The sequence below is a fragment of the Symphodus melops genome, assembly GCF_947650265.1.
Source record: "Symphodus melops genome assembly, chromosome: 14".
Taxonomy (NCBI): domain Eukaryota; kingdom Metazoa; phylum Chordata; class Actinopteri; order Labriformes; family Labridae; genus Symphodus; species Symphodus melops.
The window spans coordinates 19,438,353-19,462,739 of record NC_136704.1 but is presented as its reverse complement, the minus strand read 5'-3'; the positions used below and the strand labels follow the sequence as shown (position 1 = coordinate 19,462,739).

Genomic DNA, 24,387 nt, shown 5'->3' with positions numbered 1-24,387 from the left:
TCAGTTTCAAGAGTGTATTGATGTCACTGCTCGTATGAATGTTTCACCCGACTCTTCTCAAAGCTGCACAGCGCTCTGTGCTTCCATTAAACAGATACTGAACTTGAAGAGAGATGGAGCCTTTTTTTCACTAACAGTGAAATTCTTGCAACAGCCGGCTCTTCCGCTGTGAGAGGAGATAGGAAGCCCAGCGCCTGGGGGCCACGGCTCTCCATTTCTGCAGTCTGATGCTAGCCTCCGGTCTGTGCCGCCTCTCAACAGGGTTAAACTCCCATCCTCGCTTCTTGTGCCTTCTTCTTCTTCTTCTTCTTCTTCTTCTTCTAGGTCAGTTTGTCCTCTATTTTCAGCATTTAGTCGATCCTGTGACCCGGGTCCTTTTTGTCCTCGTCCGCCGCCTCACCTGATTGTCTGACCTTCCCTTTTCTATGAGTTGACCTCCTTCTACTCGCCATCGCGGCAGCATGACCTAATTTTTATATAACCTTTGGTCCTTATGGGCAGCCGTAGCTCAGCTCCAGCTCTCAAGCTTATTTAGGTCAGCCTGTCTTTGGCCACTAATGAGCTACTGAACACAAATTACCCTGAAAATATACGAGGTTTCTCATTTGGCTTCAGGAAAAAGACAGCAAATTCAATGAATTATATATATATATATATAAAAGCAAGCTGATGTTTGACTTAAAATATCAAACTTCAATTGAAAATGAAGTACAATTGACTAAACCCATGTTATATATTTTTTGTATTTACATCACCTAAGATATTTTTTTTAAATTATCAAAGCCCAAGAAATTTTTAAGTTTATAGTTGTAATGGGACTTGTCCTGTAGGCGGCCGACATGACAGACACGAAATGTTGATCGTTGTCAAGGAAACACCGCTGCATGAGCTAGCGCTAGCTGCTACCGAAAGCTGCCGTTCTGTCGCTGTATGCGCTGCGGTGATCGAAAAAAAACGTCACGTCGATTGTACTCGCACACAGCGTCAGGACACATGTTGTCTTTCTCAGGTCGGTTTGGCCCGTTCGTATTGATTCAACACAGAGTTAGGTCGTTCTCACTCCCATGATAAACCGCAAGCCTCCAAGTCATTTCTTGTTCTTGTTTTGATTGCGAGCCCCCTAGTGGCGGATTTGACATTCAAATAAGATTAGTCAAAACTCTTTAACATATTGTGCATGAAGACCATGAGAGAAGAAGATGATGACGTCAACGAGATCAACAATCGCACAAGTTCGGATAACAAGATCGATTAAGGTCGATAAGATCAACACGACAAAGAGACTCCTTAAAGCGACATATTTGTAAATCTAGTCTGGTGGAGGTATCAGTGTCCCAGTGGTTACATGGCACGGCCCATGTACAGATTCTGCCCAGATTGAAATCCTCCTTCATTGTCCGTTGCTGCTTTCTGACTCCATCTACTGTCCTGTCCGTTAAATAAAAGGCATAACAAGCCCTCTTACACTTTACACACAACACCTCCCCTATTGTTGTGCTCTCTTTACTGTGTGCTTTTATAGGTTAGTTTTGTTTTTCAGTATTTTGAGTGTTACTACTGCTCTCACTTCTTTTGTCCGCTGCTCTGAGTTCTGACTGGCTTTTAGCTCTTTTTACGTCCTGACTTCATCATCATCAATCTTTTGCTCTCTCAGCTCCTGTTGTTGGGCTCTTGTGTTGCCTGCGTCCTTATACTGGTTGAGTTACATACGCTTGGAGACATTTCGCTGTATGGTTTCTTTTATTGTTGGGTTGTCTTGATTAGCGTCGTCTATATTCCTGCTGTTGTTTACGTTCTTGTGTGTTCTGGTTGTTTTTTATGCTTTTTTCTGGTCTGCTCTGACTTTTGGTTCATTTTTTGGGGGATTTTTGTTTGTTTTTGGATCTGATTTTTTCCATTTATTAAAAAAAAAAATTAGGTTGGAGCTTTTTGAACTTAATTAAACCCGAGTACTCCAGTTAAAGACTTTTCAATGGACATTTAGTCCGACTGAATCGGAGCGGGTTAGAAAAGTCTTCTCGGTATCAACCTTGAGTTGGAAAGTCCTCAAAGTGAGCTCAGTGGGAGTCAAACCTCTGCACCTCTAATCGACTTCGCCGACCATGAGTGGGGAGAGCTTTGACACTTTAGTGATGGATTAGATCTCACACAGCAGAGTACTGTATGTGGGAACGTGTGCACATGATACACACACACACACACACACACACACGGCAATGTCCTTGTAGCAAACCTAAGCAAGCAATTACAGAGTGCAGCCTGCCAATAAGATATCAGAGGTGTGCTGCCAAGGCTAATTTGCTTTTGCTGTCAAACTCACTATTGTGTTACGTTGTGAAGCTCAGAAGTGAGTTAAGCCTCCGTGGCAAATAACCCTCCCGCACCCAGCATCAGAATACACCTTCAATCGGAGTGAGCAGTCTCATTAGTGAACACATTTTCTTATGAAACTAGCAATTTTTTCAAACGTGCATACCATCGATAAACAAGCAAGGTGACACACACACACACACACACACACACAATGATTCTTTTTACACAAACACTGAGCTGATCTTTCTCGGGTCAATTCCAAGTCATCTGTGTAGAAGTTTGTAACTTTACTTTCTATTGAAAGGATGTCATCGCTGCGGCGGAGAGGTAAAAACACAACTTTAATGTCAGAGGTACGGTGCGAGCACAGCTGCAAAATGGTGCAGCCAACGGTGGGGGGAGGGGGGGGGACAACTCTCCCTGGGGGGGGGGGGACAACTCTCCCTGTGCTGAAAACACAGCAGCATTATTTGTAAAGTATCTGTGGTCCAACTGAAATCTGGATGAAAGAAAGAACGACTGCCTTCATTGTACCATGTCTCCTTTAACAGACTTTAGAATCATGAACAGGAAGTACATATAACAGATCAACATGTCTGTCTGGGTTGTCGTTGTCCATTAACTATTCTTTGATTGCATTGTACCTTAAAGCTGATAATAAACCAGATGTGGAGTGCCAGTTCGTCCAGTGCAGAGGCTAAAGTCCTTCGTGGTTTGAGTCTGACCACGCACGTCATCCCTCAGCCCCCTCTCTCTCTCTCTCTCTCTCTCTCTCCCCCTCTCTCTCTCTCTCTCTCTCTCTCCTGTCTTAACCTCATAAAAGGCACAAACATATGATGTTAAAAAAAACAAGAAACCCAAAGAGAGAAGGCAGACGTAAAAAGAAATTCCCGGGTGATGTGATGCTGAGATGCTGCCTTCTTCGGAGCAGGACATGATGTCACAGTGACCTTGACATTTGAGTTTCACCAGGAAATGAAGTTTGTTCCAATTTCAAGACAATTCGTCTGCGTGTTTTGGAGATATTGCACTCACATGAGTGTGTTACAGAAAAGTTTACACGTAATCTTTTTGGCAATCAAATGTATTCCCAATTTGTCTCTTGATTCAAAATAAGACGACAAATACATGAGTGACAAGCAATTATATATATATATATATATCAATATATATATATCATTATTAATCAATTGGTTTCATTTTATTTTTTCTTCTACACACAAACTTAGCCCTACAAAATACATTGTCATTAGTTCCTGCTTGTTTCAGTTAGTCTTGTTTATAGTCTTAAATGTTTTTTTTTTTTTTTACATCCTCACCTTTATCTCTCACTTGAATTGTACTGTCTTGCATCACTAATAATAATAATCAGAAAAAAAAAAGTTTGTCTAAGATTTCGCAGCACCCTAATAATCTCTTCATTGTTGAATCCAGGAGGACGTTAGTGCCAAGTTTGAAGATTTTTACACCCTGGCGTTCTTGACATATGTTCTTTTACCAGAAAGAGACAAACAGATAAAACCCAAAAAGAAAAAAAAAACAAAAAACAACCCATCCTGCCTCCGGCCACAGCTGTCGCCAGTGTGGAGGCATAACAATGGAATTTAGGAATTTCTAAGGTGGCCTGAAGCGTGACAAAAAAAAAGGGAGGTTTAGAGGCGCTAAATAAAGAAGTACCATGTTTAAACCTTTTGACCTTGTCAACCCGGTGTATCAAAACAACACTTCCCATGAGGCAGTGGGGTTATGGCTTCAAAAACACATGCAGGTGTGGGGAATTGCATTTTCCCAGACTCTCTCTCTCTCGGCTGCTGAACTGTTAGATTAGCTTCGAAAACGGGATCTAACTTTGCTACCTTGAACACGACGTTCAAGGCATCATGTGTACCATCGGCAATAAGAAAAAGCTGCGGGGGGTGAACATAATGATGACGTGGGAGGAGACGGCGTTCACAACACATCTGAAAATGCTGGACGTTTGATAAATCTCCAAGCACCTCTGATCATATTATACATTATAATGCATCATGGCTCATCACCTCTGAAGGGAACAGAGAACGCAAAGTCTGGCCTGTTCTGCAGCATCCTTGCAAATTACATCTGGCCAACTATGTCTGTGCCTCTGCTTTGCATTTTAATTGGCTTTACAGTAACTCCATTACCAACAAACAAACAGTCAGACAGACACACACACAGACAGACAGAGCGAGCCGACTTACAGGGTGAGGTGGTTGAAGCCGACCGTCCTCAAGGTGAACGCTCGGGCCAGGAGGCGCACATGTGTGAACAAAACTCCGATAGAATCCTCGAAGCTGGTCAGTTTCTGGAGGACTGGAGACGTCTCAATCAGCTGCCTGTCCGTCTGAGGCTCCTGGACCTGAACGCGGAGGATAAAAAAAGAAAAAAAAAAAAAATGAGTTGGTGAGTAAAAAAATCGTGCACCTGCACGGGTCACAAAGGGCTGCAAAGAAAACACAAGTCTGAGGTAAAAGTAGGAATATAAGTATTTAAGTCATTTTTCAAACTTGGGGGAAAAAAACCCTCCTCACCCTGTTTTCAGGATACAAATAAAAACTAGGGGTGGGACTTGATTCAAAATTGTAACTAATTAACTCAGGGCTTTGTAATTAATTACCGGTAATCGAAATTAATCGTATTTTAAGTGCATCACAATATTTGCCCTAAAAAGCAACACTTCTCCATCTAAAAAAAGATTTTAGTGGATGAATGAATGCAATGCATGCAACTTTACTTGCCTCTCAGTTTCATAAAGCTGTTTGACCTTGTTTGAAATCGTTTTTCGGCACAGCAGTTGGAAATTTGGATCACACGTTGCTATCTGTAGCACATTTTCTCACCCCTTATCTTCTACCACTAATAGCGGTCTACAGTCCACAGCAATCCATTTAGCGAGTTAATTTGTAAGTTTATCAGATGTTGAATTACTAATTTTGTTCCTGAAGACAGTCATTTGGTCGAATTTAGGCTGCAAACGCTTCTTGTTTGTACTTGTGGCGAGGCTAGCGTGAAGCTAGCGAGAAGCTAACTGTGATTAAATGCGTTCAAAAAATTTAACGCATTATTTTCTTATTATTAATTGAATTAATTAATCGTAATTAACACGTTAAAGTCCCAGCCCTAATAAAAACATTGAACACCTTCCAGAGAGAAAGTGAAACTGCCCAGAAGTGACTAAAAACAAATGGTGGTGTTAAATGGTAAATGTCTCCACTGTTTAAACCTCCGGCTACTCAGAGCACTTTTACACTGCAGGTCACACTTAACATTGACTCACTGAGGGAAGAGGCTGCTACGGAAAATGACCATCAGAAGAAACTACTGCCATTCGTACACATGTATAAACAACGGAAGAAGTGGGAGCAATTCATGGTTAAGTAGCTTGCCCAAGGACACTTTGGAATGCGGTGTTCGGGATCAAACCCACAACTTTCCGGTTGAGAGAGGACCAACTCTACCAACTGAGAGACGGCCGCAGGAGAGAAAGAACATTTGATCAATAAACTTACCTTACCTTATTAGCCACACAAGGAATTTAACTTCAGCAGACTTTGTGCAGATAGATGTAACCATTAAATAAAAACAATCGACTAAAAATATAACAAGTACTTAAAGACTAATCTTAATCAGAACACTGATTAAAAGAATACGTCTCATTTACTTCTGTGGGTCCAAAGGGTATAAATGTAAACGAAAGCAAAGCAAAACTAAGATAAGAAGCAGAGAAGGACATAATCTCGATTCTTAAAATAGCAAATATGCATCCAGACGGACAGGAGCCAGCGCGACCACTTTAAAGATCCTCGAAAGAGACACAAAAAGCCTCCTGCTTACTCCGTCACGTCGCTTTGCATAAGAGCCTCGCGTTAAAACGCCTCAAATGAAGTGAGCGTCTTCAGCATGCACCGCTCGAGGGCCTGTTTAGAGCGTGTGTGCTTTTCTCCGCCGCCTCAAAACAAACTCCGATGATCTGCAGCAGATGGAATCTCTTCGTCAGGAAGTTTGAAGTCAAACAAGACTTGCTTTTTTTTTTTTTTTTTACTTACTTCTTTCGAAATCCGGCGTTTAAAGCGGTCAATTAATACTTCTGGAGCTTCAGCGGCGGTGTAAGTTTAAAAGCAAGTGCATATCAGAGAGTCTGAGCGGTGTGACTTTGATAAGTTTCAAAAGAATAGTCATTAGTTGAGAAAATTGGTGCAGATTAGACTTTTAAAAGAAGCTGTTGGGCCTGTCAGCCTCGAATGTGGCAGGTTGATGGAAACACGCTGTTGAATGTGAGTGCAGATATTGCTTATGAAAATACACCCATCCATCCATTTTCTATACCGCTCCCCCCCCCCACCTCGATTGGGGTTGCGTGGGGGCAGGAGCCGATCCCAGCTGTCATTGGACGAGAGGCTACGGGGGTAAGAAGTTAAGAAGCCTGGACTGTTCGCCAGTCAATCACAGAGCTGACATATAGAGAGAGACAACCAGCCACACTCACAGTCACACCTACGGGCGATTAAGAGTCACGTAACGAGCATGTCTGTGGCGCTGGGAGAGAGAGCCCACTGGGAGAACACGCAAGAAAGAATCCTGTCCAGCAGGGATTCAAACCAGGAACCTCCTCCATGTGACGCAACAGCACGAACCGCTGCACCGCTCCGCAGCGGTTTAAAAAAACAGTGTCCTGAAAAATATGTTTAAGCATGCTGGTTAAATGACGAGATGTCCTTTTGGATGCCTTCACTAGACTCTCGGAAACGTCTAATTGGTCTCTGTGTGGTATGACTGAGAGCTTAACCCCGACGTCTCTGCAGAAGGAATAGAAACATGGAGGAGAATGATTTCATGAGGACATTCAAAGACTACTTCGGTGTTGGTTTGATCAATTTGGCTGTGCATGGCTATAAAAGCGAGCCGCATTCTAATCCCTCCACTCTCTCGCATTTCACAGCATCTTTTGTGTTTTCATGAAGAAATGACAACTAAACACTTTCTCAGAGTCTTGCATGTCAAGCCAGCGCGTGGAGCAGAGAGATTTTATTTTTAAACTCTGGATTTTAATTGGAGTGCCGCCAGTAATGTCATGGTTCCGTCTTCCAATGTGCCTTTTTTTCCCGCCTCATGTTAATTAAGGGGAGGTGTTTAAATGTCATGCATCACGACTAATGGCATCTGAAGAGTTCAGCACTCATAGGCAGTAGCCGTCCTTCGGGGGGGGGGGGGGACGGCCAGCAGTGAGGCTTCAAACGAAGTGAAGAGAGGTTTGGATTAAAAAAAAAAAAAATCAACAGCATTTAAGAGAGAGAGAGAGAGAGAGAGTGTGTGTGTGTGTGTGTGTGTGTGTGAGAGAGAGAAAATATTTTTTTTGAAATGGCTTCAAAGCATCACTTTCAGCTCAGTCCAGACAGAAATCAGAATCAGAGCCGAGGTCTTCTGAGGCCTGAAAAAAAAAAAAAAAAAAAAAGCAGCAGCCTGAAAACTCATGTATCTCCCTAATAAACCAAAGGAGAGATTTGGAGACGCGGACTAAATGACGTTCTGGTAAATTATTGTGGAGCGCCGAGGGTGATGATGCGCTGGTGCGGATCGATTGAACACGAAAGACGTTGGACGGGGGTTTGCCTGTCGACGACGGAGCATTCTCTTCTGCGCTCTGCGGGGCACGCCGCTGTATGCGTGTATGCCAGAGTCGGCAATACGCATAATTACCCACGTCCTGGCGAGCTGCCACTGACATCCACTCAAGTCTCATTAAGGCAGCTCCTTTTTTTCTTTTTTTTACCTGCGTTTGTCAGCCATGTCTTGGTTGGGGGGGGGGGGGGGGGGGGGGGGAGTTCTTTTGAGTGGCCACTTGAGGCCGGCTCCAAAAGCCTCATGTTAAAAGGCCCACCTTGAAGCAGAAATGACCAAGTTTAGGCCTTGTGCGATAAAACCTATTGGTCTGTACCTCTCTGTTTACTCATGGCTGTTAACCTTGGGTTGTTTTTTTTTCGTAATTAAGGCTTAAAGTTGTGCACAAAGTTAGTCATTCAGTGACAGACGCTGGTAACCATCTGTTAGTTCTTGTTAAATCAGAAACTCAACTTGTTATCTCAGAAATCTCTAATCTTGATCATCATCCTTACTTGCCTTTAGTTGTACCACCTTGTTGTCCAAAAGTGTGTGATCAAGGAATCCAGTAGACTTCTGTGATTACATTTGAGGTATTCGCTGATGTATCAGTTCAATATTGGTATGATACATGGAGCCACCGGGCGAATAATGTGGGAAGCGTCAATGTCAGTAAACGATGTTTATCTGTTGTGTCCAATCATTTTTTTAATGCTGCCAAAGCTCGTATCCATAACTGTTGAGTCAGATAAGAGGTTGTTTTATTGGGCAGGAGAAGTTGGACAAACTGATTTATTTTCACATTTATGTCAGAAAATGTTGGCAGTGTGGGAGTCGTGGAGCGTCTCTGGAAAAGATCAGTTTCATGCAGAAACACATAAAAAAAAACCAAAAAAACAGATCTGTTCAGTTAATACCGCAAATAGAATCTCATTCTGTGAGAGACGTGATGGTGAAGTAGTTAATTACCCAACTATGGTATCAGTCATTAGCTGAAACTGTGTTTGATAATCTGGTGTTTTCAAGTGTCTCGGCTCATCCTGGTTTAAATATGGTGAACATGCAAAAAAAGAAAGTCTTCAATAGCATAGTTTTTAGACAAACAACCAGCCACGTTCACACCTACAGGCAATTTAGAGTCACTAATGAACCTGGTAAGCACATCTTTGGAGTGTGGGAGGAAGCCGGAGTACCCACGCATGGACTGGGAGAACAGATAGGATCCTGTCTGACATGGGATTCAAACCAGGAACCCCCTTACTTAGACAGTGCAGCTCCCCCCCCCCCCAAAAAAAAGTGAAGTCGCCGTGGTAACGCGTTATCTAAACAGTCAGCGGTGACTTCTACTAACCTCTCTCCATCATGTTTCAGTCCAAGCTTTAAACTCCTACAGGTCTTCGTCAATGATAGAGTGAAGAATCAAATCACTGAATGATAAAGGGCAGAGATGTTTTTTTTTCCCATTGTGTGAAACTGCTGAGAATGATTCTTCAAAAGGTCAGGATGCCATGACGCCACCAAGAGGGTCGGCACAATTTAACAGGCGTAACCCCGCTGGCAGGGGAGCACGAGGAGCAGAGGAAACCTCGCAGCCACGCGCAGTGTGTGGTAATGAGGCCGCAGCTCTGAAGCGGCTAATGACTACTCATGGAGCACTGTGTGGAGGTCCGACCCCCCCCCCTCCCCTCCCTTCCTCCCTTGCACCGCAGAGTGGTTGCAGGGTTGACCCCGGGGCTCCACCCTTATCCGCGGAGCCCGCCGCTGGGGTCGCTGCTGCGCAACTCACCGGGAAAACAGATTGCTGGATACGACAGGTTTATTTTTAAGCACTGACGAGGCTCGGCTTAATCGTTCAGGCGTCCGGGATGAAAACTCCGAGAGGGGTGAAGAGGTGAAGATGAGGCAAACAAACATACATACGACTCACAAGCAGACGGAAAACACAAAGCTATTTTGAACCAAACATAAGAGATGAACATGCAGCACACACACACACACACACACAGATGAATAAAGATGCTTAAAGACGAGTCTCGGCATACACACAGAGAAACACTTTCCCCACACAGGCACATCAGAGAGAAGGATGCCTGACGGTCCCCGGGGGCCCCTTGTGATTCGGGACTGTAATCCTGTTATGGCATCTTTGATCTCTTCTTCCAAATCCTAATTTTTCAAACAAACACTGTTGACATGTTCAATGTTTCTGGGCAGATCACGCAAAGCGAAAAAAAGGAAAGAGAGCGAGTGAGGAGGCAGCGAGGGTGAGTCAAGACGTGTGATGAGCGGGAGGAGGAGAGAAAAGAGAGAGGAAAAAAAAAAAACGAAGAAGAAAGAGAGAGGGAGTCAATGAAAAAAAAAAAAGGATTAGGGTCTCGACCAAAATGGCGAGCAGCGAGACACGGGAGCAGAACAATGGAGACCTGTGAAAGGCTACTGGGGGCCTTGTGACAGCTTTAAAGAACTCAGTCAGCCTGAGGCGAAATAACTGCTTTTCCACCTCTGTTAGCAAAACACACACACACACACACACACACACACACACATCTACACGCACACACACAGACTGGAGCTAAAAGCTGCTTTCAGGTTGGAAAACTTCAAAGATGGGAGAACGCTTTTGTGTCTCTTGGTTGAGGTGTGATCTAATAAGAGGCCCCTTGTCAAAACAAATTCTCAATGATAGGAAATATCTCAACCCACCTGGAGGGGGTGCGGCGGGTAGTTGAGCCAGACCTCCCGCAAGTCCTGCAAAGACAGAAGAAGAAGAGGCTGAAGGTCAACTTTGTCAGAAAAAAACAATCATTTGTACAATATATGGAAGATCCCGTGTTTCACAGATGCCGGTGTGTAATACACAATTTCAAATGCTTCAGGGAGAACAACTTCTTCTTCAAGCCTTTCATTTATTCCATTTTCTCCACCTTTTGCAATTTCTGAGAACTCAAAAGTTGGACTTGTTACTCTTGTGAACAGGAACCTCTTGGAGCGACACAAGCGAGCAATAACACGAAAGAAAAAAAAAGAAAAATCCTCGCATGCAAACTTTTCATTTAAATTCACAGTGGATTATCTGTCAAAATAAAATCCCACATTGTGACCCTTTGAGGTGTGAGGTTGAGACAGATCGAGCTGGTGAACGATGGAAGTGGAAAAAGTGGAAGCACTCTCCGACCCAGAGACAGAACGCGTTTCTGAGCATTAAGAATAAACTACAGTCTTGATGAGAGCAATTATTAGATGATTCCTCAGCGGATTTATAAAAAAAAAAAAAAAAAAAAAAAAAAAGTGAGGAGGTGATGATGCACCACAGATGGCTCCATGTCAGGGACATTAAAATTAGGAAGGCCAAGTGCTTTAAGGTGCCATAAGAAGCCCCAATGGGGGGTGTGTGAAATAAAACGGCAAATGATTCAGCATCTCATTTTGAGACCAAGAGGTCTTTATATCGACCTCCCACTGGGGAGTGAGGTAAGGGAAGTGTGTGTGTGTGTGTGTGTGTGTGTGTGTGTGTGTGTGTGTGTGGGGGGGGGGGGGGGGGGGGGGGGGGGGGGCTGGAGCGGAAGGTGTGGAGGTGTTGCGGTTGGCTTTGAGAGGTGTGCTGTCTCTGGAGACGCACGTTGACAGTGCAGGACTCTCTCTCTGCTTCCCCTCTCTGCCAGATCAACATGTTTGATCCACCCCGCTCTGAGGTAACCGTATAAGATCCAACGGTACACAGACAGAGCCTTCAAATACAAAAAAAAAAAAAAAAAAAAAAAAAAGGTATAGAGAAAGACAGTGAGAGGCTGGATAAGCTGTGGCTCAAGTTGTTGCCAGGGACAACGGCCAGTCAGAGTCAGAAGCCAGCTTTTGGGCCCCGAGGTCTAATGTCGGGTGAGTCATCGCAGCGATAGAGGTGCGGCGAGGGCCTCTAAAGTACAGTATCACTCAGGTGTTTAAAAAGGTTCAAGGAGATAAACCTTTGAAATGCGGTGCTTGCCCACAGGGAGGTGGGGGGGGGGAGGGGGGTTCGGTGTGGTCAGCGGCATCCAATGGGCGCCTCATCTTCGCAACCCGCCCAAGCTGGCAACCCATCGCCTTGAGCGGGCCAATGAAAAATTCATGAAAGTGGTCAATACGTTCCAGCAAATGCTTCCTTTCGGGCCTTGCATGTCTCTCAGGCCGGGACTGGAGTTGGAAAGCACTAAGCACAGAGCAGGTATCAAGTCATCACGGAGCCTGCTTGTGAATACAACATGGTGTTCTTGGCTGTTGCAGGGATGGCATCGCTTAAAGGAAAGTCAATAGCACTTGCTAATGGATCGCTCGCCTTGGACATAGTGATTTTTGTCGGCAGTCAAATTGCTCTGAAAATGCTCAAGAAAAGCTTTTTTTTCTTTTTTTTTTTTTCTCTTCCCATCTGACACACGTGCAGAATGTGAGGCGCGAGGAAACGGGAAAATAAAAACAGAGGCGGAAGGATGTGAAGTGCGAACAAGTTGCTTCGGCGCGTGATCGAGGCTTATGATTAAAATCCGTCCACGGGGCGCACGCGATCCGCCCACGTGCTGTATATAGACCCGAACAGCTAATGTTTCAATTACAGCCATTCCAAAGACAAGGCAGACAATGATTAAGCCAGCATCGAGTGGGGATTTAAGAAGAAACAACAGGTTTTTTTTTTTTTTTTTTTCCTTTCCCCTCCTCCCTCCCTACTCTGTCTCTTTCTCGCTCCCAGCACAAGGAAGGTATAATTACAGGGGGCACAAATCATCATGTGCAGCAGCTGAATCACAGCCATTTGGAGGATGGAGCTCTTGAGCTACAAACAGAGGGGATATGCAAACATGTTTTTATTCGGATGTCAACGGCCTAGTCGTAATGAGAGTTGAAATTAACTGCAAAATGAAAGGCGACGCGGCGAAACTGCCTATGATCTACGCTTTAAGGTGGGCTTCAATCAGCGCTGCGAGAGCCCACTGGGGGTGTGTGTGTGTGTGTGTGTGGGGGGGGCGAGAACGCAGGCTCAGTCTTGCACATGATCAGGGCTCACAAGCCAACCGTGAATAGGCAACATCCCTACCCACACTCTCTCTCTCTCTCTCTCTCTGAGCCTCACACACCCCTGGGAATGTTGGCCATCCGTGATTGGGACATAATGGTGCTCTTCTCTGACAAGGTCCAGTGCTCCTTGACAAATTGGTCTCTGGCTACTGGCTGCCAATCAATCCATCAAACATAGTAATGCAGCAGAGGAATCAATAAGAGATAGCGCCGCTGATCGATCCCAACATGAAAGTAGCCCTAAGTCCTGTCAGTAGACAGTCAAGGTGATCTAGCAAATATGGGGGGGGAGTAACTTTCTATCATTGGATTTATTGTCGGAGAGAAGAGCACAACATTCACAGTGAGTGGGCAGAAAATGTGCATGTCAATGGAGAATGTCCTGTGTACATGCATTCATTCTCTAAGCCAATACCGCGCCAAGGACACGGTGTTGAAGGCGTACGCACTTTCATTCAAACACTGTCACAGGACATAGAGTACCAATTGCACGGATGTAAACAAGGGAGGGAAATTGCGGTGTTGAAGTGGTAGAGGGGGGAAAAAAAGTGTCAGAGTGAAAAGAGTTTACGTAAGAGGAAAAAAACAACAACACTTAAGTTATTCTCAGTAATACGTACTTGCAGTGACTTTCTTTTTTAAAACAGGGAACAGAAATGAAAGGTTTGTGTTCACGCAGAAAGCTTAAATCCTCCCAACAGGAAGTTGCTGCTCCATGCCGGTGAGGTGGCCTTAGTATGGAGGGAGTTGTCAGCCAGCCTTTCACCCGTGTGAACATGTAATCCTAGCACACCCTACTGGTGTACCAAGAGACCATAACAATGTCAGAGTAAGTCATGTTCATCAAATGCAGTGAAAGGCCCATGCATCCAAGTTTATTTGCAGAATAAGTCCATTCAAAAAACCGACAGCTTTGTTTGCGACATGAAATGACAGATTTGGATTTTAGCAGAAGATCCTAAAAAATGTGTTTCTTTAGTCCAAAATAATCTGGGTTAATGAAAGTGTTGATTGATCACAATCATCTCTTTCAAAATGGACGTAAACTGGAAACAGTCTTATTTGGCCAGTATGCTTCATGTTCTGGACCAACTGTTGTCATAACAACATTTGTCCACCATGTAAAAATGGCTTTAAAGCTTATGTAGTATACTTTAGAGGGTGTTTTTCTGGACTCCAAATTATTCTGCCTTCATTGGCTGAAGCAAAGAGTTTCCCTCTGCAAGACGCAAGGCTCCATTTGATTTTTGATTTTTTTTTGGTTAATTTAATTTAAATCTATATGTGTTTTCTTCTCACTTTTCTTCTGTGCGTTTGTGATAGATGCTGGTTATCAACTCCTGGCATCTGTATAGAATGTATAGCAATTAAAAAATAAAGAACGATTGCAAGATTCAGAATTTCAGAGAGAAAAAAAGAGCCCCTATACATTAACAGACACCATTCTTCAGTGTACTGGCCCACTTTCATAGTTAGTATGCACTCATCTTCCCTCCCTGCTAGATTCAACTGGTCAGCTCTGGACCGACTTTAACTGCAGCAATACTCAGCAGCCGGACGCTTAACCAGGACAAATGGCAAAACACACATTACTCCAATTATTGCTTCACTGCTATGGCTTCCTGTTTCATACAAAATTGTTTTTTTTTTAAAGATACTCTTAACTACTTTTAAAGAAATAAATGGTTTACCGTACCCCTCTTATTACTTCTAAGGTTTCAACCCAAGAATCAGAGAACATCCACTAAGATCCTCGAGCCACAATCTCTTGGCGAGTCAACGAACACAACTCAAAAGAGAAGGTGCCTCCTTCTTCTGTTTTAGCTCTGAGACTCTGGACTTATTGATGTAAAGTACTGAATGAAATGGGTTTAGAAAGATGCAATATAAATAAAGGTTATTATCATATTAATATAATGCATTTTGCCTTTAGACAATGACACTTAGCCAGGGACTATAGATGGAAATTTGCTGCAAAGGTTAAAAGCTGCTCCTTTTACTGTACAGTTAATTAAAGGGGATTGTCCATGATATAATAATAAAATAAACTAAACTATCATAATATTATATTTTGCTGTCTGTCTCTAGTTGAGTTTGTTAAAAGCTGCTCACTGGTCCTACCAGCATGTTATAATTAGGAGGGCAGCTTCATTGTCATCTCTCTAAAAGCAACCACCACAGCGCCATGGTGACCATCTCAGTTGTCACAGCAACCTTAGTCACGTTCGGTGTTTGAGTGCATATGTTTGTGCGCTGGTGTTAATAAAAGCCAGCAGTTTAGCCCATGGGCGACTAGTGAGATCATCATTACGGTGATTGCTCCTCAAAAGGGGGCCCTTCCCTCAGGACAGCACAGTGGCATCAACATCTCTTCGCAGCCATATTGCTCTGCTGTTGAGTCCAGGTTGGGAGCAATGGAGCAGCTCCCCCTGAAGAAGATGTTTCCCTGCCTCTCTGCTGACGCTTTAATAACCTCCACAGTATTGTCATTAGCAAATTAGCAGCTATTGTTTCCTGCGGGCTTCTGTGCGCAATGAAGCAAGATTCCATCCTATGAAAGGGCCTTGTTGTTTGGGAACCATTGCCAGCTAAGGTGCTGTGCTGAGAGACCAAAAAAAAAATGGTTGGAATTAAATGTTGCACTCCAACCATGAATGCCATACCAATTAGGGAATAACAGAGTGAATAACAGGAAAAAAAAAAAAACAAAAAAAAAAAAAAAACGGGGCCACTCTTTTTCTGGCGAGGTCTTGGGGTGGAAATGACATGCATGCTTTGTCTGAGGTCGTCATTCTGAATTCTACCTCCGGAGTTGTGGAGCTTTTGTGTTAACTTGTCATGAGAGGACTGGAGCGAAACATCTGTGGGGGTAATGACATCCTGGGGTGTTCGATAGAGGGAAGAGAATGGAAAGTAGAGACTGAGAAAACAAGAGGGTGCAAAAAAAAAAAAAAAAAAAAAAAAAAAAAGAAGAGGCAACAGCCGGTATCCTGTTGTTCCAGAGAGAAAAAGAGGGTATGGGAATGATCACCCATGTGTGAATGCAGCACTCTTCCCATAAATAGGAGCGGCAAAAACCTTCCAGGGTGTTAGACAGAAATATGTAGGGTCGTTCAGTTTTGCACGGCATCCCATTAGTTTGGTAATATGCTGTGTGAAGACCCATTCTGACATGTTATGCTGGAAATACAAAAGGATTCAAGTGGTCTTCACACTCTGTCCTTCCTTCTCTCTGGTCTGTATCATCTTACCACCCGGCTGGTGTTTGGCTTTCTGGTCCCAGTCCATCTGTCTCCTCTCAACATTGAACAGCCATCAGGAGGATTCAGGGGGGGTGAGGCTATTTCAAACCTCGGGCTGTATCATGAATAACTTTCAAGTCAAGTTGCAAATCACTCAACTTTGGTTTGAAACTTGAGAGTCTTGGTCACTTGCTTGCTAACCAATCTTCTTCCTCAGGAACAATTGTTGTGAATAGTGTGATATTTACTATAAAAGATTAGATTATTGGATGGACCAAATGTTTTTTGTTTTTTTTAATGTTATTACTGCTAACTCGCTAATGTCTATCATTGCAAGCTGTTTATGATTTGTAGTATTTCCAATTTCTACCTCCAGACATCATGTGGAGTTCCACAGGGTCCTAATTTTGGTCCCTTTCCGTTTCTTGTTTTTCATTGCATAACCCCCCATTGAGAGAACAGAGATTTGTTTATCCCTTGTATTACTTTTATATTGGGCAATTTTATGTCTGTGTTTCTATTAAAAACTGCAAAGCAACCACTCATCTGCAGAGGTTTGAAAACTCTGGCTTGAGACACTTCATTTTCATTCATAGAAAACAGAATATAAAATATACATCAACATCACCGTCCCCCTATCTGACGTCACTTTACCAGTTAGAGCTTCTTTTGGGGAGGCTTTTTGTGCCTTTATTGGATAGATAAGACACTGCATAGAGATGGAAATCAGGGAGCGAGAATGGGGATTGACATGCGGGAAAGGAGCCACAGGTTGGACTCGAACCCGGTCTGCCTTCGTTGGGTGCTATAGCCTCCATCCAGCGCCCTGCGATCTTAGTTTTTAAGCCCGAACAGATTGATTTATAATGCCAGAGGATGATCGGATATCACAATCATTGACTTTTCTTTTTTTCACAAAGCATGCTAAGAATAGACCATTTTGTCACTGTGTATCAAGGATCAATCTGGATTCATTATAACCACGCCTAACTTTACACTCTTCTGTTGTTTCCATGGGTGATAAAAAAGGCAGAGCCCTCAAGACCCTACCATCAGTTCAGCTATAATGGAAACATAACAACCAATATGTTATACCAAAGGGAGTAATGTGGTGAATACTTTTTTTGTACTTGAACAAATGTTTGTGAGTACATGTGTGTTGGCATTTTTCTAATGTTTTGACTGCAGCATCAAATTACGAAGTTGAAAACGTGTCCCCAGTTCCTCTCTCTAAAATAAAGTTGACATTTGTTGTTATTGCAAATATTCATCTGCTGAGCAGCTCCTAAAAGTTCGGGGAATCTATCATCACACAAAGAAAGACCTCATGACCTTAAAACAACTCAATAGCTTGGTAACTGCTGCCGATGTTCAAGGCAGAAGGGTACGGTAAAAAAAATAAACAAATAAAAAAGAACAAAGGACCTTTCAGCTTTCCACCTGGAAACAAATCCTCCACAGTAAGCACCAAAACACAATGAGTGCCTACACAGCTTTAAAAAAAAAAAAAAAGCCTCAAATCAAATTTCCAGTAGAATCAAGGCCAAATGTTTTGTCGGTTTACGAGGATAAAACTACAATAAAAGGACAGTTATTCAAGAAGGAGTATTGGTTAATGCACAAAAGTATCTCAGCGCCATTGAAGAGGCTGCCTTGTTTAGCCTTTAACCCCTTTTTGTTCAAGGGATGTTCACGAACGATCAACACTCAATGATCTTCTCCAGTTGTTTTGCGGTGTGAGATTTTCAAAGATGTATTTCTGAATCCTCTGATCTGGACTCTTAAAGACTACGAAAGACACGTCTACCAGATCGACGTGTGTCCTGTAAGTGTGTGGGAGTCACTGATTGAATCTCAGACACACAAAAAAAAAAAAGAAAAACCCTCAATCTTCGATTAGAACAAAGCCTGCTGCTACATAGTAGGCACGCAGAAAATCATTTAATTGATTCATAACATTCCTTGCCAAGATGAATGCAAATAATGATTCATTCATCTATTATTCATGCCCGCTGATCACACTCGCACTCGCAAACAATAGCAGGTGTCCTGCTTGAGATTGGCAAACTGCGATGTTCCACACCTCCGGTTCATTTTGCAGAATATACAAGCTATGGCTTCATCCAAGATTGTTTTTTTTTTTTTTTTTTTCTTATTGTTTCATCTTGCATGTCAGCCTACACACAATAAGCACACAGTCTAAAGTATTGCAGGGTAATGCGAGCTCTTGTGTTCTATTGCTGGCTTGGCCTCGATATTGATGCAAGGTTTGGGACTGTGCCAAAAACATGCTGAATGTGGGTTTGAACGGATAAAAGAGCCCAGATTGGTGAAAGCATTACAGTTCTGTCTTCCACAGATGGAAACAGGAACATCTTGCCGAGAGTGTCTGCAGCTCAGCTCTATGACTGATGTGTAAATATGCACAAGTGTCCATTGAAGGAAAAAGGAAAGCATACAGACGCGCTTTACTTTAAACGACAGCTTGCTGAGAGAAGGGTTAAACACGCAGCATATTATGCGGAGTTACCTGGCCGTTGAACAGCAGTCGACCGAAGAGCTGACGGGCCTCGTCCAAGCCTCCTTCCAAATACACAGCACCTACAAAAAAAAAACAAAAAAAAAAAACTGTGATTATGGAGAACAAAATCAACAGTACATTTCTGACAGAAACTGTGTGAGCTATTTGACAGATTGATGCATCGCACCGTTTTGAAAATAAGTGGAATACGCATGCCCAGATTCAAAGCATACACATTTAAACCAACTGTGAAAAGCAGGATGAGCATAAACTGGTGTAAAAAAAAAAAAAAAATCGTATAATTCTGAGGCAATTTCAGACTTCTCTCCTAATGGAAAACTTAAAATTAATTGAACTCGGCAATGAGTTATAATTGCTTTATTAAAAAGTAGGAGTGCATTTTTATTGCTTTTTTGGCAGTGGAATGACCCCAGGCTTCCTGTGCAGATCCACCTCCCCCTAGTTAGAGTAGAAGACGAAGAGGAGGAGGAGGAGGAGGAGGTTGGTATAGTTGCATGAGGACACTGAAATGAAACAAGCCAAGGTCAAATAAACATCCAACTTCGCTGATCAGATGCTAAACCTGTGTCTCATGTATCAGCATGAATAGACCGACACTAACAAGCTCACCTACAGACTTCGTCGACACGCTCCATCCTATTTATGCACAATGTAAACAAAAGTATTATCTCCTCTCTGTCACTCGCCTACACACTTGTGCAGATGTCCACACGATGCAAGAAAAATAGGGTGGATCCAACTTGGAGAAACGCATCGATTGAACTCTCCCATCTATCAACACACACACACAGACAGACAAATACATGTGACAAAGATAGAAATATGGGAGAGGATTGGTACCAAATTACAGAGAGCTGCTGTCACAGCAAACACAAAACAAGTCTCTTAACTGTTTTTCTCGAAGGGGAAAAACTATGCCGCATCTACAGCTTGCTCGACTCCTCTGCAGAAATCAACTGTCCTTTGTGTCTTTTGTTGTTTGGCTCTTAAACTGTTTCATCTAAAATCAGTGGAACTATCATGGTGCCTTTAAGCTGCGTACAACTTCGAACCATCACACTTAGGGTGGCTCATTCAATTTAGAAAGCAATAACCACCTGGCAAATTGGGTATACAATTGTGCAGCGGTTTTTATTATGTGCATAAATGAGGCAGTGGAAATGGGGCGAGGTGCGGCTGCAGGTCTAAATGCGCAAACTGCTTTCACGGACGACATCAAAAAAACATATGAGGGATTCATCATCTGGGGGAGGGAAACTGCTTTCAGATGGCTAACAGGCCATTTACACACAGACACAGCGCGGAGAGATGCAGCCTACAAAACCCCAAACCATAAAAAAAAAAATACAAACAAAGCAACGGCGCACAAAGACAAACACAAATGCACAGTCACTCAGTCACTTTGAAACAGAGTGGGACATTACTAACAGCCATTACCCAAATGTTTCGGAAAATTTGATTAAGCCTGACAACTCTGTCTCACCCCGGCAGTCGCTTCAGCAGGAAGGCAAGCTCTTATTCATTTGGAGGGCCTATAGTGATCTAAAAACCCCGTTAAGTGTTCAAATAATGAAAGTAGCGCGTGAGTTCTGAAGGTACGAGTGATTTTTGTCTTTTATCAGGGTCCGGATGATGTTGGATTTTACAAGAGTGATACCGATACCTATTTCAGAAGTTTGAAATCGAATCAAAATGATGACAGTATAGGACAGAGCACAAACTGCGTGTTTGAGCTCGAGTGAAAACAGAACCCTCAATTTGGGTTTCACGTTTATGTGACAACACAAAGGTGACCAGAAGGTGGTTTTATAGAACGAATAGCTGTGGATGAAGAATATCTACCATTGTGAACCAGTGTCTACAGAGCTGTGATGTTGAGCTGGACTCAGAGTTTTGTGACACCACCCAGTTAGCTTGTTTTCTGCTTTATATTCTGTAAAAGAAGAGTTCATATTGTGCACATAGTTTCAAACATGTTAGATATGTATAAACAGGAAATTGATAATACTATAGACTAAGCTCAATTGATTCATCTATGTATCTTAAAGTAGAGCATTACAGATTTATGAGGGAGCAGAAGCATTGGCTAATCTGAGATATATTTTATTGATAGAAGTTTTTTGTTAAATGGGATTTGTTTTTAGAACATGTAGAGCAGTAATCAATGCTTAAGGTGTCTAAAAAAGGATATCATTGTGTATCTTATCTTCCACTGACTCCAGAGATTACAATACTCTTAGCTAGGATTGTCACAATACCAGAATTAAAAACATTTCATACTGGTGAATCTGAATCAATATCAATACTTGCTTCAATGGAACAGCAAGGCACCCCATACTGGCTCATTGCTTCTTCCAATGGGGCTTGTGCATGTACGTGAGGGGCGTGGCTTTGGGTGAAGATGGAGCACTGAGGAAATGCTACTTTCAAAATAATGCTAGTTTTCAAAAAGTACCTACTCTGCTTTTAGTTGTGAAAATATTTTGGCGACCTTTTAGATCAGATCACATGGTTACAGCAGAATTGTACGAACATTGTAGATACATTAAAAAAAAAAAAAAAAAAACCTTTGTTTTTTACAAAACAGCCATCAGAGTTGATAAAGTTGTAGCGTTGATGCTAAAACCTATTAAAAATGCTATTTTCATCCCAGGTTAAGAGAAATGGTTTAGCTCCCACTGAAATCCTCGACCATATTCACAGATATTCAGCTTCAAAATCCACTCCAAAGACCACGCAGATTGAAATCTGTGATTGTTCTTCTCCGAGAGCGCCATCAGTATCAAAATTCTCATTTTGTCAAAAAAAAGCGATTTTCTTGCAAATCTCCTGACTATCCAAAATCAGAACATAATAAGCCCATAAATCAACCATCAAAAAGTCCAAATTCCAGTTGAAGTCCACAAACACAGCAGGCCGCTAAACCCCCTTAAAGATGTCTATCAGTGAGCCAGGCATGACAGCGGGAGCGTCTAGCTGAGGCTGACCACAGGAGGCTCCTGAGAGAGAGGGAGCGGTTCTTCACAGGATGTTTTCCTCGTTGCGTCAGCCCTCAGACTTGTGGTTTTTACCATAATGGAGAACTCAGTTCTTGGTTCAGCTACACGGCAGATGTTTCCTCTGGAGACCAGCAGTGGGAGGATGAGAGCCGCCTCCTAGGACCAAGTTCTGAATGTCTTTCAACTATCACTCATAATGCATTCATGTGTTTGAACGTTGAGGCTAAGTGGGTGTGGGTGGGGCCGGGAGGCAGTTTTCTGCATATTTTGATGACACAGCAGATTTAGAAAGTTCCGCCAATGGAGACCTCAAAGTCATTGAAACTTAAAAGTTTTTTTTTCTTTTTTGCTTCTTATTAGATTTTTAAAACTTCTTTCAAAGGTGGAAGGAGGAAACTGGGAGGTAAGCAGACGGAGTAAAGGAGAAAACCAGGAGAGCCTCAGGAGATTTTATACAGGTGTTAAGAATCTCAAAGCATCTTGGGTGTCAATCAAAGGCCCGGTGGATGAAGAAAACCAAGAAATGTAGTTAATTCTAACAAGAACGCTCCTGACAGGGCGGCTGTCCGCGTGCCCCAAAGCGATCCAATCAATCGCACAACTTACTGCAATCATTACACAGAGATCTGTGCTTTACATGTTAACCCATCAGGCTACATCATAGCAGCTAGCATCCTGAATACAGGCTGCCCAGACAAACACAGGCTGGGTAGCTCATCGCGCAGTAACATCACGCATTCAACTCCATCACTGTGCAGACTTACATGTGCAGCGCTAACAGCTCAAAACAATAACCGATTTTAAAAAAGGGCTTACAGGAGTTTGATGTGGCGTCGAACTGAAATAAAGGGAACGAATAGTTGGAGGTTCTAAGTGAAGCTGGTTCCGACCAACACAAAGTCAGATATAACTCCGCGGAGGTTAATGAATCTGGGTGTTTTCCTAAACGCGCACATGCCCTACCCTTATAGGAAGCCAAAGCCTCGCTGAGTTCAACCTTTATTTGATCTGCGACGAACTTGAAAGACGTCGAGAAAAACGCAAAGAACAAACTCCAAACAAAGTTTCCACGCGGTACTTTGAGGAGGAAAATCAGTCATGGCTCGAGAAGGGCAGCCGCTAATGAATCTCCACATCTGTCACAAGTCGCAATTCAGACAGCCTCGCAGACTGTACAGTGTTATGTTTAGGAATAGAATTCCAATGTCTGTGGGCTTTCAGTGACCAATAAAAAGCCAGAGTCAGGGGCATATGAAACACCAGCGGCTGACAGTCACATTAATAACCGAGAATGAATTATTCAAAAACGCTCAGGCTCTAATCCATCAAATAATATATTAAGCCGCTCCCTCTCAGCTCAATGGGGGCTGAAGCAGCAGACGGACACGGAAAGCAACACATTAAAAAGGCAAACAAAATAAAAGAATAATGCGGCCAAAACAGGGGGAAATAGAATTTTCGCCATAGCTGGGACAAAGGTGGGCAGAGTAACATCAAACATCTTAAGTTAAAAAAAAAAAAAAAAAGATAATGTTTGGAGCGGGGATAGGGGGGAGAGAAAAAGAAAAGAAAAGAGGGTAAGCAAGAACTCCAGTACTGCTACCATTGTAGCAATTAAAGGGAGCAGCACTCGCTCAATGAATACACCGGCTGCATTGTGTATGAATCTGATATTCAGCAAGTGAGAGATAATCCTTCCTCGCCGTTCTTTTAATAGGAAGAGCTTAGAGAGGGCCCCTCACAAAGGTTCACCATCTGTATCCCCCCATGGCTGCTGGCAGCGTATAATCCACAGATCAACTGTACAAGGAAATTAGGGCCATAAAAAAATATAAAAAAAACAGAGTGGGGGCTTCTTTTCTTCTTCTTTCATTCAGTTGGGTTGGAAGGGACGCGACGTGGCTTATCAGTGACGAGGACATGCGAGGGGAGAGAACGGGAGGGCAACAGGCTGCGTGGAGTTTCTATGAAGAACCAGAGAAAGTGTTTTTTTTTCCTAAAGGAGGTAAAGTGGGCAAGAGTGAAAGTAGAGAGAGAGAGAGAGAAGGGGGAGGGCTGGTAGAGAATGGGAGGTGCGCAGGCCAAAAGAGCCCAAATGAGAATGGCCCACTCCGGCAGAAGTTAATGACAGGGGATCAGAAAAAGCAAGATTTCCATTCAACACTTTGAATTATTCAGGGTTGCAGGGCACCCATTTGCATTGCAGATGCCTTTCGCTCTCCATTCCCTCCACTGTTCTCCTTTTCCATTCTTCCTCCTCTCTCCCATTCCCTTTCTCTCCTCTGACTGGAGAGAGAGAGAGAGAGAGAGAGAGAGAGAGAGAGAGAGAGAAAACAGCGGCTGCCTCAGGGTTAGCAGATAGACACGTCCTCGGCTCCGCGGAGGGAAAAAGCTTCGCCCATGCAAAGCAGGAGATTATCTGCCATTTCCAACAAAGCCCAGGTTCAACGGTCAGCGCGGCAGGGAAGCAAATAAAACAAAGGTCAGAAAACATGCATAGTAAGCCGTTAAAGCTATGTGCCGTGGGGAGGGTCGGCTTGGAAATATTATGAGCATGTCATATTCCATCAGAGCATTCAGGAAAAAAAAAAAAAAAGGAGCCCATTTGAATTCTATGCATGTGCACAAT

At 43.1% G+C, this 24,387-nt stretch overlaps 1 protein-coding gene across 5 annotated transcripts in view; it reads right to left on the bottom strand.

The window, feature by feature from the left end:
• The window catches only part of drosha (drosha ribonuclease III), a 115,080-nt gene that overhangs the window by 31,044 nt on the left and 59,649 nt on the right, over nt 1-24,387 (bottom strand). For all 5 annotated transcript variants that reach the window (XM_079361103.1, XM_079361102.1, XM_079361101.1 and 2 more), the window contains 3 exons: nt 18,748-18,818; nt 10,633-10,677; nt 4,533-4,690 (listed from right to left, as the gene is read on the bottom strand). In XM_079361103.1, coding sequence (XP_079217229.1) covers nt 4,533-4,690; nt 10,633-10,677; nt 18,748-18,818 — 274 coding nt within the window. The remainder of the gene's footprint in view (nt 1-4,532; nt 4,691-10,632; nt 10,678-18,747; nt 18,819-24,387) is intronic.